The sequence below is a fragment of the Haliotis rubra genome, unplaced genomic scaffold (genome assembly GCF_003918875.1).
Source record: "Haliotis rubra isolate DU_JTF1 unplaced genomic scaffold, ASM391887v1 Scf70, whole genome shotgun sequence".
Lineage (NCBI taxonomy): Eukaryota > Metazoa > Mollusca > Gastropoda > Lepetellida > Haliotidae > Haliotis > Haliotis rubra.
In genome coordinates, this window is record NW_025767413.1 from 1,822,478 (window position 1) to 1,839,511 (window position 17,034).

The 17,034-nt window shown below is 39.6% G+C and overlaps 1 protein-coding gene across 1 annotated transcript; it reads left to right on the forward strand.

The window, feature by feature from the left end:
* The first annotated feature begins 2,861 nt into the window (after positions 1–2,861).
* LOC124258762 (gamma-interferon-inducible lysosomal thiol reductase-like) lies at positions 2,862–13,720 on the forward strand. The gene is made up of 7 exons (XM_046692844.1): positions 2,862–3,134; positions 5,334–5,522; positions 6,799–6,873; positions 8,899–8,997; positions 10,101–10,250; positions 11,040–11,108; positions 12,140–13,720. Exons 1-7 carry the CDS (start codon positions 3,015–3,017, stop codon positions 12,194–12,196), a joined length of 759 nt encoding a protein of 252 aa, XP_046548800.1. The 5' UTR covers positions 2,862–3,014; the 3' UTR covers positions 12,197–13,720.
* The last annotated feature ends 3,314 nt before the right edge of the window (positions 13,721–17,034 follow it).

The window sequence follows — 17,034 nt, forward strand, 5'->3', positions numbered from 1 at the left end:
AATTACTATCGAACATAAAAACAGGTTTGTCACTGACAGATTTGATTGAGTTTATTGATAGAAAAGACCCCTCCCAATAATAGCATAAGTTCAACAGAAGTTAACTGAGAAAAAGTTTTGTTGGAGAGATATAGATATGTACATATTTGAAAACATTCTGATTTGCAGTAAATGAGACACCTGTATTGCCATGTAAGATACGATTAATACCAATCAGTGTTCTAATTTCAACAATACTTTCTAAAGATTGTAACAGTTTATGTCTTTGAGTAGTATACAATGTACGATGGCCATTCAAGGAAGTAATGAAAAACATTCTCACATCCATGACCACATTGACATGATGCGTCATGTTTTAAATATTTATTCTAAATAAATCGTAATTAAGCGCACTCGTCATATATCTTAATATTGTGTGCAAAACATATAACTTCTTTATTCCATATGAATAATATTTAGGTTCACATTTGTCTTCATTTGATTTATATGATACAACAGTGTCGCAATTTCTAATAGCTAAGCTAATGTTTTCAATATGATGATGCCGACTCCCGTTAGACTAGAAGGTTAAACCGAAATGTTTATGAAAATAAACTGTTTTTATATTGCAGCAATAAAAATTCAAATTACTTTTCGTCCATCTTACAAAATAAATAATATAGCTTCAGTTTGTTCCTGTGTGTTTATTTCGACTATTCCAATATAATGTGTAGGTAACAGGTAGTAGATAATCTATTCACTGAACCGTAAATGTTGTTGTTTTAAGGTGTCTGCGTACTGGCTGTCTGCGTAATGGGAGGACACCTCAAGGCTGCCCATCGTAACCATCACGGCCTGCCCTGCACTATGGAATCAAGTCTACATCATACATGCCAGACGTGGGACCACCACATATCCCCTCATCTTCGCCTTACTTCCCGACCGCCAGACGACGACCTACTCCAGACTCTTCAGACTCCTCAAGGATGAAGTTCAGCGGAGACTCAGCGCTTGTCCCATCCTGTATCCAGACAGACTTCGAGTTAGCAGCAATCCATGCCTTAGAGATTGAATTTCCAACTGCTGTCGTGAAGGGTTGTTTCATCATTTCTGTCAAGCCAGTCGACTTCAACGATTACATCGTGACAACCTGGGTCGACGACACAGCCAGATTTCTACTTCCCCTGTGGAACCACAACCTGACAACTGGGCCGAGGACACACAACAATCTAGAAGGTTTTCACAACCGACTGAACCGTGAAATTCCACACAGGCATCCGAACATATACAGATTTGTAGAAGTAATTAGGAGAATTGAACATGCTGAGAGGGTGAAGATTTCACAAATAGACTTTGGTGCTGCGACAAGAAGCAGAAAGCGAGAATCAGGGAGATTGACAATCGCCTGTGTAGACACAAGGAGCAGCTTGAGCTTGGACAGAAATCACCTCTTCAGTTCTTGGACGCCGTCGGCTATCTGCTTAAGCTGGGATAGATTGAAACACTGAATGTTCATAGACTGAAACACTTGACACAAATGACTATGTTAACATTGAATGTCAACAATTAATTGTTAATGTCCATGAAAGAATCATGATGACGAATTATTGTTAATTCTTATTAAAATCTTGATGATGACAAATGATGATCACTTTTCATTAAAATCATTCTCTCAACCTTTCAGTTGTGTGTTGTTATGTCTCTTAAGTGGATTAGTCCATAGTGTGGAATAGGTAACAGGCAGTGGATTAACAGTGCAACAGACCGTAAACTATGTTGTTATAAGCTGTAGGGGTAGTGGCATGTAGGGGTAATGGGGGTTACCAAACGGAGTGTTAATATACATGAACTCTGTGAAACCACATTTCTCTTTAAGTAAACCCTTTAATATGGATTCCACATTTTTCTATTGTAGAAACATTGTTGAATACATAATATTATCTCAACCACTAACTAGAATCATGCCTTTAGCAATATTCCAGCAATATCACGGCAGGGAACACCAGAAATGGGCTTCACACATTGTGCCCATGTGGGGCAATGAAAAGTACAATCAATATTTTGTTTAAGTTATTTCAATAAAACCAGAAATGTGTTTGTCATTTAACGTTGCACTGATCACACAATGCCATGTAGGAAGTGATCAAATGTAACACATGTTTTGTTTGGGATTACACTTTATTAGTAAAGTACATATTCTTGTACTAGTGTTGGGCTGAGTCCCATCCTGGATTCGAACTTACATCCTCAGAGTCAGGCACCTAATGGCCAGCACATGAAGTCGAGGTGGCTGAGTGGGTTCGGCAACTGACTTTGTGTGCTGGCGATTAGGTACCTGACTCTGAGGATGTAAGTTCGAATCCAGGATGGGACTCAGCCCAACACTAGTACAAAAATACAGGAATCTGTACTTTACAAGAAAGTGTAGTCCCAAATATAACATATGTTACGTTGCACTGAGCAATAAATAGTCCAGATATGCGAGGGAGATCTGTAAATATTCGAACCTGGACCATACAATCCAGTGATTGGCAGCATCCGTAACTGGGATTCAATGACATCCATAAACCTCTTATGACAACCAGTATAAGATTTGATGTCTTTCTGATCATTATATGGACATTTACAAAGATGCCAATTTATCACTCCCACTACACTATAATCCCTTTCAGCAAATTAGCAATTATCAAAAATAAAAATGCAACTTCCACCAGATGCATATATCCCCTTGATATAAAAGAAACTTAATAGTATGATATGAAATAAAAACCAATGATCCGTCTTTTTTTTTCTTCCACGAACACTTGAGATACTGCAGTCTTACATTTGTGAAACACACTATAGTCTGCTAATCCCACGTGATCTATCACATGATCCGCAAAAATCATGTGATCCCATTCAGCGATAAACAAATTACTTTTCGAAATGTGCCAATCACTTTGACAAGTAGCGACTGCAGATTAGACAACTTATAAGTGTAATATCCGAGTTATTAATTTTCAGTTTTCTGTTTTAACTCAACTGAGTAGTACAGGATGAAGATCAGTTTTGTTCTTACATTGATGCTGTGTTCAGTGGTGGGGACCCTGGCGTCCGAGTGCTCTCTCCCCCCGTCGCTATGGTGTAGTTCCAACGACGTTGCGGATGCTTGCAAGGTTAGTATTTGTTACAGTAATGACACAGCATTATATAAGTGTCCATCAGTGTCTGTGATCAGTGTTGCATTTCAGACAGTGTCGCCAGAGGTAGCTGTTTGATTAGTGAGATATCAGTGTATTATGTCAGGTTTAGACTGTGAGTGTGTTCTAGACATGACATGACACACCAACTTATCATTATCTCAGAGTACACACAATCTGTGTGCTGTGATACATGGCTTGATTATGTCAGGGAGCACACAGTCAGTGTACAGTGAGGTATATTGCTTGATTATCTCAGAGTACAGATGATCACTACCCTGTGAGACATGGCTTGAGAGGGTCCAGGTAACCAGTACCCAGTGAGATATGGCTTGACTATCTCAGGGTCAGGGCAATTAGTGTCCAGTGAGACATGGCTTGGCTATCTCAGGGTTTGGGCAGCTTGCGTCCTGTGAGATGTGGTTCGATTTTCTCAGGGTCAAGGTAATTAGTGCCCCATGAGACATGCCACGAATATATCAGGGTCCAAGTAACCAGTACCCACTGAGATATGGCTTGACTATCTCAAGGTCCAGCAATTAGTGTCCAGTGAGACATGGCTTAGCTATCTCAGCTTATTTGAGTCAGTGAGCCTTGCCACTCAATGTGAGTCAGCTCTTGCAACAATCAGGCATGAGTTGTTGAAGAACATCCTCAGCATAGTGTGTTAATTGCTATCTTTACTTTTCTAAAGAAAGGGCGATGTTGCATAATGATTACTCCCTAAGAGTCTGTACACAATGACTGGTCCATAGGCAATGTGCGTCTGTGTAGGCCAAAACCAACATGGAGTAAAGTGATCGTCTGTCTGGTGATGTCCGAGGAAGACTCGATAACATAAAACTGTAGTGGGAGACGATCACTTTACTCCATGTTGGTTTTGGCCTACACAGACGCACATTGCCTATGGACCAGTCATTGTGTACAGACTCTTAGGGAGTAATCATTATGCAACAGGGATCTAGGAATCAGTTTCATGTGAAATAACAGTTGGTTATATCAGGGTCTAGGTGATCAGTTTCACATGAGATAAAGGTTGACAAAATCAGGGTCTAGGTGATCAGTTTCACATGAGATAAAGGTTGACAAAATCAGGGTCTAGACGATCAGTTTCACATAAGATAAGGGTTGACAATATCAAGGTCTAGGTGATCAGTTTCACATGAGATAAGGGTTGACAACATCAGGGTCTAGGTGATCAGTTTCACATGAGATAAGGGTTGACAATATCAGGGTCTAGGTGATCAGTTTCACATGAAATAAGGGTTGACAATATCAGGGTCTAGGTGATCAGTTTCACATGAGATAAGGGTTGACAATATCAGGGTCTAGGTGATCAGTTTCACATGAAATAAGGGTTGACAATATCAGGGTCTAGGTGATCAGTTTCACATGAGATAAAGGTTGACAATATCAGGGTCTAGGTGATCAGTTTCACATGAGATAAGGGTTGACAATATCAGTGTCTAGGTGATCAGTTTCACATAAGATAAGGGTTGACAATATCAGGGTCTATGGGATCAGTTTCACATGAGATAAAGGTTGACAATATCAAGGTCTAGGTGATCAGTTTCACATGAGATAAGGGTTGACAATATCAGTGTCTAGGTGATCAGTTTCACATGAGATAAAGGTTGACAATATCAGGGTCTAGGTGATCAGTTTCACATGAGATACAGGTTGACAATATCAAGGTCTAGGTGATCAGTTTCACATAAGATAAGGGTTGACAATAACAGATTCTAGGTGATCAGTTTCACATGAGATAAAGGTTGACAATATCAGGGACTACACGATCAGTTTCACATGAGATAAAGGTTGACAATATCAGGGTCTACACGATCAGTTTCACATAAGATAAGGGTTGACAATATCAGGGTCTAGGTGATCAGTTTCACGTGAGATAAAGGTTGACAATATCAGGGTCTAGATCAGTGGCGGATCCAGAAACAGGGGGCATCAGGGGTTTGACCTTTCTTTTCTTCCTCCTCCCCCCTCTTCTCTCTCCTCCTCCCTTTCTCTCTTTCTTTTAATTCAGTAGCAAGCCACTGTATGGAACACACAGGGTTTATGGCTCTACTATCGTTGCGAGTTTTGACAGTTCATGGACATGTTTGTCATTGTGAGGGTTGGCCTAATGCATGGATGAGTTACTCACCTGATTTTATGTTGCAGGTGACTGAACACTGCAGGAGAACAGTGTGGAAAACAGTGCGAGGCCCCGCCCCTCCCGTCAACTTCACGCTGTACTACGAATCCCTGTGTCCAGACTGCCGAAACTTCATCACGACACAGTTATTCCCAGCCTTCACTGCGGTTGGCAGCATTTTCAATCTCACGCTGGTCCCGTATGGAAATGCAGAGGTCCGACATGCAAATATACACACGCCATCATATGATTGTTTTCACCCAGTCCTCTTTCAAATTTTACATGTATACCAGGGGGGGATAAAGCTTTTTTAGAAAGGGGGGGTGCATACTATTGAGAAAAGGGAGGGTGTACATGTCATTTTCATCCGAGTTTCAATGGTCATTTAATAAACTTTCAGGACAAAAGGGGGGTTGCGCACGCCTGCACCCCCTTCTGGATCCGCATATGTATACCATATTTCCTCTATTATGAGGGGCAAGCCTAGGGAGAAAGTATTTAATACATAATTGTAATTAAGAACTATGCCCTTGAATGGGTTAAATCTACTACAGCTGATAATCTCTCCCTACTACATTTGAACTCCATTGATTTTTCATTATCCCCTGTCACAAGGTGGGGTGGGAGAAGGTTAGAACTCCGTCCGTCCGTCCGAGATGATGGGGACGGATTTTCTCAAAAAAACTATAGATGGGGAAACCAAATGTGGTATGTACTTTCAGGACATGAATGTCGTGGTGGAGTTACAATTCAGGAACCAAATAGGGACAGAACAGTGTGGTGGGGAATATTGATGACCATGTCTTCTTGTTAATTTTGCCAAAGAAGAGACAGAAAGGACATGTGAAAGATTATGACAAGGTTATTTACTTGTAAACCAGCCACTAGCAAGGTCAGGTTTAACGAGGGTTAGTTCCTAGGAAGCAGAATAGTTTAATCCCATAAAATCACACAACAACCACATCAAAAGGATCGTTTTATGGAGGAGTGTGTGTGTGTGCGTGCGTGCGTGCTGGCAGGCATGTGGGTGGGGGTGCGTGCGTGCGTACATGTGTGTGTGTGTGTGTGAATGCCTATAACGTGGGCGAAATATGCATTATGTCAGAAAGCGCATGTTAAATCTCCTAATCATCATCATCATCATCATCAAGGTCAGAGTCCATTAAGAGTTATGCTCCAGTTAGGTCAGTGTCTTCTTTGACAGGCATTTTAGAAGTTGAGTTGATGAAGAATGATGTCAATTTTTATGGATATACAACTTCTTTTATTCTGTGAAAGACGATGTGATGCACTTGTTTCACAACGACATTAGAATCTATGTCGAAACGTCGCCTTTCACCAAATAAAAGAAGTTGTATAGCCATAAAAATTGTTGTCCTTATTAGGTCAGTGTCCATTAAGAGTTATGCTCTGTCAAGGTCAGTGTCCATTCAGAGTTATGCTCTGACAAGGTCAGTGTCAACTGAATATGACATTGTGCTATGTTTTCAGGAAAAGAAAGTTGGTGACAAGTGGGTGTTTCAGTGTCAACATGGAGAAGAGGAGTGTGCCGAAAACCTCCTGGATGTGAGTGGTCTCAATACTGACTGGTTGTTACACCAGAACATCTTGATCCTTCATTTACACCAATAGTTACATGGGAGTGACATCACGAGGCTTCTCTTGTTTATTAGAGTACAGGGGTGATGGGGTAACCTAGTGGTTAAAGCATTTGCTCATGACACCAAGAACCCTGGTTTGATTCCCCACATGAGTACAATGTGTGAAGCCCATTTCTGGTGTCCTCCGTTGTGATATTACTGGAATATTGCCAAAAGTGGCGGAAAACTAAACTCACTCACTCACTCACTCACTCACTCTTAGTGTACAGATCTTTGTGGGAAAAACTTGAAGTTGGTAGGTGGGAACAAAAAAAATACAAATGTCTTTTCATGTTGCTGGTTTTTTTCTTCGATCAGCACTTCAGGGCAATCTTGGTTAACTTTCCTTGATGGAAACAATTTTTGTATAAAAAGTCTAGCATCAATGATCTCTTTCTGCGTGTAGTGACATATATGTTAACTTAGGTCGTATTGATATCATATGCCTACCAGATATAGTGAATGATATCACCTGCCTACTCAGGAGAGTGTATGATATCACATGTCTATGCAGGATGGTAAACAGTATCCCATAATTACTCATGATAGTTAATGATATGTGCCTACTCAGGATAGTGAATTGACATTACATACCTATTCAGGATAGTGAGTTGACATTACATACCTATTCAGGATAGTGAATTGACATTACATAGCTATTCAAGATAGTGAGTTGACATTACATACCTATTCAGGATAGTGAATTGACATTACATATCTATTTAGGATAGTGAATTGACTTTACATGACTATTCATGATAGTGAGTTGACGTTACATATCTATTCAGGATAGTGAGTTGACATTACATAGCTATTCAGGATAGTGAGTTGACATTACATAGCTATTCAGGATAGTGAGTTGACATAACATACCTATTCATGATAGTGAGTTGACATTACATACCTATTCATGATAGTGAGTTGACATTACATACCTATTCAGGATAGTGAATTGACGTTACATACCTATTCAGGATAGTGAATTGACATTATATACCTATTCAGGATAGTGAGTTGACGTTACATACCTATTCAGGATAGTGAATTGACATTACATAGCTATTCAAGACAGTGAATTGACATTACATAGCTATTCAAGATAGTGAATTGACATTACATACCTATTCAAGATAGTGAGTTGACATTACATAGCTATTCAGGATAGTGAATTGACATTACATACCTATTCAGGATAGTGAATTGACATGACATATCTATTCAGGATAGTGAATTGACATTACATACCTATTCAAGATAGTGAATTGACGTTACATATCTATTCAGGATAGTGAATTGACCTTACATATCTATTCAGGATAGTGAATTGACATTACATACCTATTCAGGATAGTGAGTTGATGTTACATACCCATTCAAGATAGTGAATTGACATTACATAGCTATTCAGCATAGTGAATTGACTTTACATACCTATTCAGGATAGTGAATTGACATTACATAGCTATTCAGGATAGTGAATTGACATTACATAGCTATTCAAGATAGAGAATTGACAATACGTACCTATTCAAGATAGTGAATTGACATTACATACCAATTCAAGATAGTGAATTGACATTACATACCTATTCAGGATAGTGAATTGACTTTACATACCTCTTCAGGATAGTGAATTGACATTACATAGCTATTCAGGATAGTGAATTGACATGACATTGCTATTCAAGATAGTGAATTGACAATACGTACCTATTCAAGATAGTGAATTGACTTTACATACCTATTCAAGATCTCGAATTGACAATACGTACCTATTCAAGATAGTGAATTGACATCACAAACCTATTCAAGATAGTAAATTAACATTACATACCTATTCAGGAGAGTGAATTGACATTACATACCTATTCAGCCTAGTGAATTGACATTACATAGCTATTTATGCCCATTCAACATTGTTTGTAATATCACTGCCCCTTTGTGTTTTCAGACCTGCCTACTTAACATAGTGAATGATATCAACATTGCCTTCCCATTCATTAACTGCATGGAAGAAGGTCCAGAGAGGTCAAGGGCAGCATTCCGTGAGGTTAGTAACATGTCAGAAACAACTTTAATATATGACACATGACACAGTGCATGAGGACTTCATGATGTTGAAATAACAATAGTGTATTTAAGTTAATGCAATATGCCACCAACCTGTGAAGATCCATGTTAAAATTGATCTTCAGAGGCGACTAATGGGATCGGGTGGTCAGGCTCGCTGAATTTGTTGACACATGTCATCATACCCAATTGTGTAGATTGATGTTCGTGTTGTTGATCACTGGATTGTCTGGTCCAGACTCGATTATTTACAGACCGCCACCATATAGCTGGAATATTGCTGATTGAGGCATAAAACTGAACTCACTCACTCACTCACTCACACAATATGCCACCAAACAGACTTTCCCTTCATAATCACTACAAATGACAAGATATTGTATGTTTTGTATGCAACACTGTTGTCAGCAATAGTCCAGCTATATGACAGCCATCTGTAAATAATCAAGTCTGGGTCAGACTTTCCAGTGATTGACATCATGAGCACTGATCCACACCATCACAATACTAATGACGTCAGTCCACCGATCCTGACCATCCTATCTAGTTACACCCTTCTCACAACAAACACAGGCTGCATGGATTTAATTCTAACTCGGATTCCGTTCTGGTTACACACTTTTGAGAAAATGTAGAATTACTTTTAGCATAAAAATGTGTGTTTTTGTCCAAAGTTTTATTTGACATGAGAATCAAATAAAAAATAGAGAATGTTTTATCATGCCAAGTGCAGAGATGACTGGGCATTACACAAAAGCGATTACCCAACATTGCTGTGACCTAAAACTAGATTCATGAGAGTAGCTCATAAGTCGGCTTCTACAGATCATAGTGATAACAGAATGCATATTCTGATGTCTAGTAAGGTAGCCCATTGTGCAAAAGTTGGCTTGTCATGTTGAAGATCTGAGTTCCATTCCATCATAAGTTTGTTGTGTGAAACACTTTTTGGTGTCCTTTTCTGTGAAATGGATGGATTAATGCTAAAAACAGCATAAAGCTTTGCTCATTCACTCATTCAATCAGTATTCCAATGTGGTTGATGTTTTCCAGTTGTGTCAGTTAGTACTGTTTTATACCTAGTGTGGCAAGAAGTTCCCCTCCATCCCGACCAGTAAGATCGAGGCTTGTGCCAACAGTTCCCAAGGCAACCAGTGGGAGCATGAGATGGCGACGAAGACAGATGCCCTCAACCCCCAGCATCAGTACGTGCCCTGGGTCACTCTAAACGGGGTAAGTAGGCAGGGCTCCAGATAGTGAGTCAGTGACAGCAGACAGTCAGTGATCTAACCCACTCAGCAATCACAAAATGGAAGGGGCTGTGGGGTAGTCTAGTGGTTAAAGCATTGGCTTGTCACTCTGAAGACCTGGGTTCAATTCCCCACATGGGTACAATATGTGAAGCCCATTTCAGGTGTGCCCCATCGTGATATTGCTGAAATATTGCTAAAAGCGGCGTAAAATCATACTCACTCACTCACGCCACAAAATGGGAGTTGTAAATACTTCCTGTAAAGTGACATACATGTACTTTGTTTAGAAGGTACACTATAGTCTGTAGTCTTTCGGGCCATGACATTCTTTGAGTGGCAACTTAGAAGCTGGGAAGTACAACATAGACAAACTGTATGGATAAAAACTTCTGTAATTCGTGAGAGTGGCGTGTTAATACAGATTCTTGTACCATTGTCAAGCAGAAATTCTGTCTGTTTCGAAACGTTGCACTCACAAAATATAGAAGTTCTTATCTATAAAGTTTGTCTGTATCATTCATGACATGCTGTTCCAACTTCTGTGATATGGACGTAATACTGTTTCAGGTTCACTCACAAAATATAGAAGTTCTTATCTATAAAGTTTGTCTGTATCATTCATGACATGCTGTTCCAACTTCTGTGATATGGACGTAATACTGTTTCAGGTTCACTCACAAAATATAGAAGTTCTTATCTATAAAGTTTGTCTGTATCATTCATGACATGCTGTTCCAACTTCTGTGATATGGACGTAATACTGTTTCAGGTTCACAATGAGAAGATTCAGAATGAAGCCACAACTAATCTGATCAAGCTGCTCTGTGACACGTACACAGTGAGTGCATTAATCTTACACTTGAACCATACAGCAAGTAGAAAGACTAACTGTCATCTGGACTCATTTGTCCAAAGTTGGAGTTTGTAGTTGTCTTTGAAAGCCATTCTATCCTTCAAGGGTTTTCGGTACTATATTAGATCCCACCTTCTTTCTCTCTGGAGCCCACCTCTTTCTCTCTGGACCCAACTTCTTCCACTGTGGAGTCCACCTCTTCCTCTCTAGAGCCCACCTCTAGATCCCACCGCTTCCACCTCTCTCCTCTGAGTCCACCTCTTCTTCTCTCCACTGTGCAGAGCCCACCTGGAGCCCACCTTTTCCTCTCTGGAGTCCACCTCTTCCTCTCTGGAGTGGAGCCCACCTCTGGACCCAACTTCTTCCACTGTGGAGTTCACCTCTTCATCTCTGGAACGGAGCCCACCTCTAGACCCAATTTCTTCCTCTCTGGAGTCCACCTCTTCCTCTCTGGAGCCCACCACTAGATCCCACTTCTTCCTCTCTGGAGCCCACCTCTTCCACTCTGGAACCCACTTCTTCTCTCTGGGGCTGACCCCTTCAACTCTCGAGTCCACCTCTTCCTCTCTGAAGCACACCTCTAGATCCCACTTTTTCCTCTCTGAACCCACTTCTTCCCCTCTGGAGCCCAACCTCTTCCACTCTGGAGCCCTCCTCCTCTCAACAACCCCCCTCCGACACCAGATCCCCACTCTTTTCCACCTAAGCCCCCCTTCTTAACTTTTAGAACCCCTTTTCTAGTGTTGATATAGTTAACTGTGTGATGTTATAAGTCATCTAAGGTGTTGTGTCTTCAGGCTTGCCAGAAACTTGGTTTGAAACTGTGATTACCAGTTCCCTTTCTAGGTTTGTTAACATGATACCTATGATCATGGTTTTCACCAAAGTGCCAAGATCACATCACTTAAGGCTCTCTCCGGTATCAAGCTGACTGCAGTGATTGACTGAAATACAGCTCCAAGAAATAATGTTCAAAACCACATGAAGCCAACCTCACCCACCCTTTTGTGTTGCAGGGCACCAAGCCATCAGGATGCCAACAGAGGCAGGCGACTTACTGTGCCAGGAAATAAAATAGTCCGAAACAACTCAGAATCAAAGTGACACTCTGCAAAAACATCAATATTCATGGCAGAAATAACCTTCCTGACCTTTCTTAAAGCTCCCCTTTTTTCTATTGATATATTTCACATACATGTATGTTGCCTCTGGTTGTGTTGATGTCATCTTATGTCAACTCTCAGAAATCAATTTCAGAAAAAAACATGATTTTTTTCCAAATATACTTTGGCCATCAAACCATATGGTTTTGGTAAAAAACAGATTATGGAGATAACTGAAAAAGGGATTTTGTTGCCATTTCCTAACAGATAATTTTGTTTTTATTTGTAGTTTCTGTAACTATGTAGCAATCTTTATGTAGCAGAACTGTATGTGTTAACATTGCCATCTAACCTCTGGTCTGTGATATCAAGAAACAACCTAATGCTGCTAAATAGTTTGCGATATTATTTATGCTTTCATTACAAATTTATATAAATCTATATAACTTGTTTAATTTCTTATTGCTATGAACATTAGTTCTTTTAGCAAATATTTTTGTAACCGAGAGTATGCTGCTTTATGAAGAGGGATTCCTTTATCAGAGTAGTGATTATTTGTATTTTCACACAAAGTCATAATACTCATGTTAGTCTTTTTGCATCATAAAATGGCACTTTAGAAAACAACTTGTATTTGTAAATGGCGTGATACTCAAGTATATAACCAAATTAAAAGACACAACTCAGAATTATCCCAACCTGCAGCTGACAGGATGTCTGTCCATCTGTATCACAGGAATGTTTGAATCCTGATGAGTAAAAATATATTTCGACATCAGAAAATGTTAATACCATTTAATATATATGTTCCAAATTTCTTTGTTTTATTTGCTGGCAAAACATTTATACTATTGTTCACAGAGTGATTGATATTGAAACACAGAAATCAAAAGCCATGATGTTTGGACATTCTGTTCCTGTTGTTGTGTAAGTTGTTTGCTATCCTTTCATCTCCATCCTCCTCTTTAACATGTCGTATCACCTGGTACATTCAACCATCTGGAAGAACATACAGTCTTGTACCAAATGCCTCTAAATGGCTTATGTAGATATACTGAGGGAAAAAAATAAGGGATCACATGAAAGACAAGTGTTCCTATATTGTTTCCTAAGGTTTCTTCACAAGCTTTGCATCGGATAACTTGTGAAAAAACCTGGAAATAAATAAAGGAACACTTGTGCTTTCATGTGATCCCTTATTTTTTTCCCTCAGTATATTTCCATGAGATGCATAAATTAGGGATGTATAAAACTACAAACCGGGGGTCTTATGTTTTTTCCAGGAGTAATGTTCAGACCTTGACAAATGACAGGAAATAGCTCAATAACACCAGGCTTGAGGATGAGGTGTGATGAAGATGACTTCATCTCTTTCACTAGAAAGACTGGTGCCAAGATGTACATATCATTCCTATTATTTCAGGGAGATGAGATGTAATACATACAAATTTACATTGTATTTTTACAATCATAATAAACTTAAATGGAGAAATATGTTGTGTTTCTATTTCTGAAACTTTGGTTATGTAGATGCTGCTGTTCATGGTGAAATTAATGCAAGTGTTTTCCAGAGTAATGAATGTCAATTACTGGTGTGTCCAGATTCAGTCAGCGCCACAATTAGCTGTGAAGAGTGGCTTCTCTGAACCTGGGACAGTGAGTTCGAATCCTGGTTTGTCCAGATAATGTTGCTTGGTTTGCTGGTACCTAACTGTGCTTGTTGGTTTGACCAGGGATAATCTAAAACCTTATATAGTCTCCCTGGTTTGACCAGCCTTGTGAACCTTCATTATCTGCATCATTTCAAGTGTCAAACTCACTCACTCACCCAAAACACTCACTCACTGTCCATGACAATGTGTGACACACAGAGTGAGGACTGGACTCCAACATAGGATCAGGCCTCAGGAGTATGAAAATGACTTGAATATATAATTGTGTCATAAATCAGGGATTCCTTAGCTCAGTTTACAAGATCTGAAGACTATAACAAAATTTGGTCTTAATATCTTTGATTTCCCAGGAGTAAATTTTAATCATGATTTGGGGGGAAAAACAAGGAAGGTGTTATTCAGCTCAGACTGGGAAAGACAAAGCTAACTACTCATCAGTGAGAAGGGCTTACTCAAACCAGGGATAATCTATAACGTTATATAGTCTCCCTCCTCAAACCGAACATGATTTGTGTTCTGTACAGAGAACATGTACATACATACAAATAAATAGATTGGCGTTGGCGCAGCCAAGGGGGTTCGGGGGTGGTGGTTTTAACCCCAAAACGTGTGTATAGCCCCAAAGCCGTTACGTGCAAAACAATCCTTAAAGGATTCATTATTACAAATTAGTTTCCACGTGAAAAATTGGATTACAAAAACGATTTTCAGTGTTTCCAAAGGTTTTACTCATCATCCATTACACAGGTCTTTTGACAAAAAGCTACGACATGAATCCTAACTTCACACACACCAGGCCTACTGGTAGCTGCATCTTTATGCTTAGTTTTCACGGTTTTCACACATCGTCAATGTGCAATGTACGTCTAGGCCATTAACCCAGTGGCGGATCCAAGGGGGGGTTCAGGGTATCGGACCCCCCACCCCCCAACCCCCCGAAAGTGACTTAAGACCACATTGAATTTCTTTTTTTGGCGTTGGCAGATCCAAAGGGGTTTTTAACCCCCTGAAACACACACACACACACACACACACACACACACTTTCAAAATTCCTGGATCCGCCCTTGTAACCCATATACGTCTTTATTATTTCTGCCTGTGGGCGAAGTATCTCCTGTTATAAATGTACGACCCGTGAAGATCCGGGGTAGAATAGGTCTTCAGCAACCCATGCTTGCCACAAAAGGCGACTGTACTTGTCGTAAGAGGCGACTAACGGGATCGGGTGGTCAGGCTCGCTGACTTGGTTGACACATGTCATCTGTTCCCAGTTGCGCAGATCGATGCTCATGCTGTTGATCACTGGATTGTCTGGTCCAGACTCGATTATTTACAGACCGCTGCCATATAGCTGGGATATTGCTGAGTGTGACGTAAAACTAAACTCACTCACTATAAATGTACAATATAGAATAATAAATATAAAAGGAAAAAGGATCAGCAAACAGGCTGCATCAGCCTATATAACTGCTTCTCCTACACATTAACTTATAACGAATGAGTTTATAAATACATTTGTGGAAATATAGAAAATCCGCAGACAAATGTTTTCATAATTCAATAATTTCAAACTAAATACAGCAAATGGTACCACACTTTATGAAAAACGGTTGGTATCATTCAGGAAATTATACACAGATTATATTATCAATTCGTTTTCATACTGAGACAATGATTTATCGCCACTAAGAATAGCATGCAAATTTATATCATTTGTCTAGTCTGAAATGTGAATCTATCATATGGAGGACACTGAAGGAAATAATGGAAGTGATCCTCTCAAGTGTTTCCACAGGAGCAGGTTCGGCTGTCTGACAAGCATCTATCAAACAAATGCGCAGCCCAGGAGCAAACGACAGAGAAGAATCTGACTTCGCCTGGGACCGATTTATAATTTTTAATATTGCGGATAAAGTCTTGTCTCAAGATGTACATTTCTTAAATTGTGATACTGACTAGAATTCCATGCCTAGAATAAGATCTGGACCCGGATGTGGATGTACATCTCCACAGAATATTAGTAATAAAGAAATCATTATAAAGTAATGAGCACCTAAACATAGAACTAAACAAAAACTCTTCTTGAGGTAATAGCAGCCACAGGCTTGCGCAACACAAAGAAAATGACTAGTCTTATTAATCACCTATAGGAGGACTGGCTAGCTATTCTCGAAACTTCTTAAGTCCTACGAACTTCTTAAGCCCATTCTTAACACATTGGCTACGATCAAAGTTAAGAATTCTTAGGGCTACGAACCTTTCGAGAATAAGGGCCCTGGTCATTTTCTTTGTGTTGCCCAACCCTATTTGCGATACAGTTTGCCTGTGTAGCAGAAATCAACCCAACCCAACGATCTGACTTACAGGCGATATAAAGTTAGTAGGAGGCAGTGCATGAGTGAGAAATGCTGCTTGAGAAATTTGCTTTTTGTAGTAAAATACAATATTATGTGAATCATTTGGAGTAGGAGGAGAATACACAGAAAATGAGGTTTTGGTACCATAATGCAAAGATAACTAATGTTTTGACATCTGTACATGCATGAAAATAATGGACGTGTTGCACGTCAGTTTGTAAGCAAACAATGAAAAATTAAATACAAACATAATTTCAAACAATGGAGTAGTCACATCGATGACTTGACCTGACCGTACACATATAAAGAAACATGTGAACAAATTAAAGTATTGAAATATTGGAACGTTATTTACAATTCAGTAAATGTCCTAAACAATTGTGGTCATTATATTATTATCATAGGATATTTATATATAGCGCACATATCCACGCAACTAGTGCATGCCCATGACACGTACAGACAACGTTATACAAGAGTGAGTGAGTATTGTTTTACGCCGCTTTTTAGCAATACGAGGGGTGTTCAATAAGTAATGGCAACAAGAGTGTAAAAACATTCTGCATTAACATACAAAGTTGAGATTTTCACTTTCCTTCGAAGTACTCCCCTCCTCTCTCTATGCATAATTTGAGGCGGTCGAGCCACTTATTAAAGGCATTACGGTATTCGTCTTTTGGTATGTCTCTGAGTTATGAAATCACGGCTTTTGGATGGTCTTGTATCCATGAAAATTTCCTGTCAGCAAGTCGTATTCAAGCAATATCACGGCGGGG

Coding starts and splice junctions, on each gene's coding strand:
- LOC124258762 (XM_046692844.1), top strand. CDS start 3,015: ATGAAGATCAGTTTTGTTCTTACATTGATGCTGTGTTCAGTGGTGGGG. Junction 10,251..11,039: donor CCTGGGTCACTCTAAACGGG/GTAAGTAGGCAG, acceptor ATACTGTTTCAG/GTTCACAATGAGAAGATTCA. Junction 11,109..12,139: donor TGCTCTGTGACACGTACACA/GTGAGTGCATTA, acceptor TTTGTGTTGCAG/GGCACCAAGCCATCAGGATG.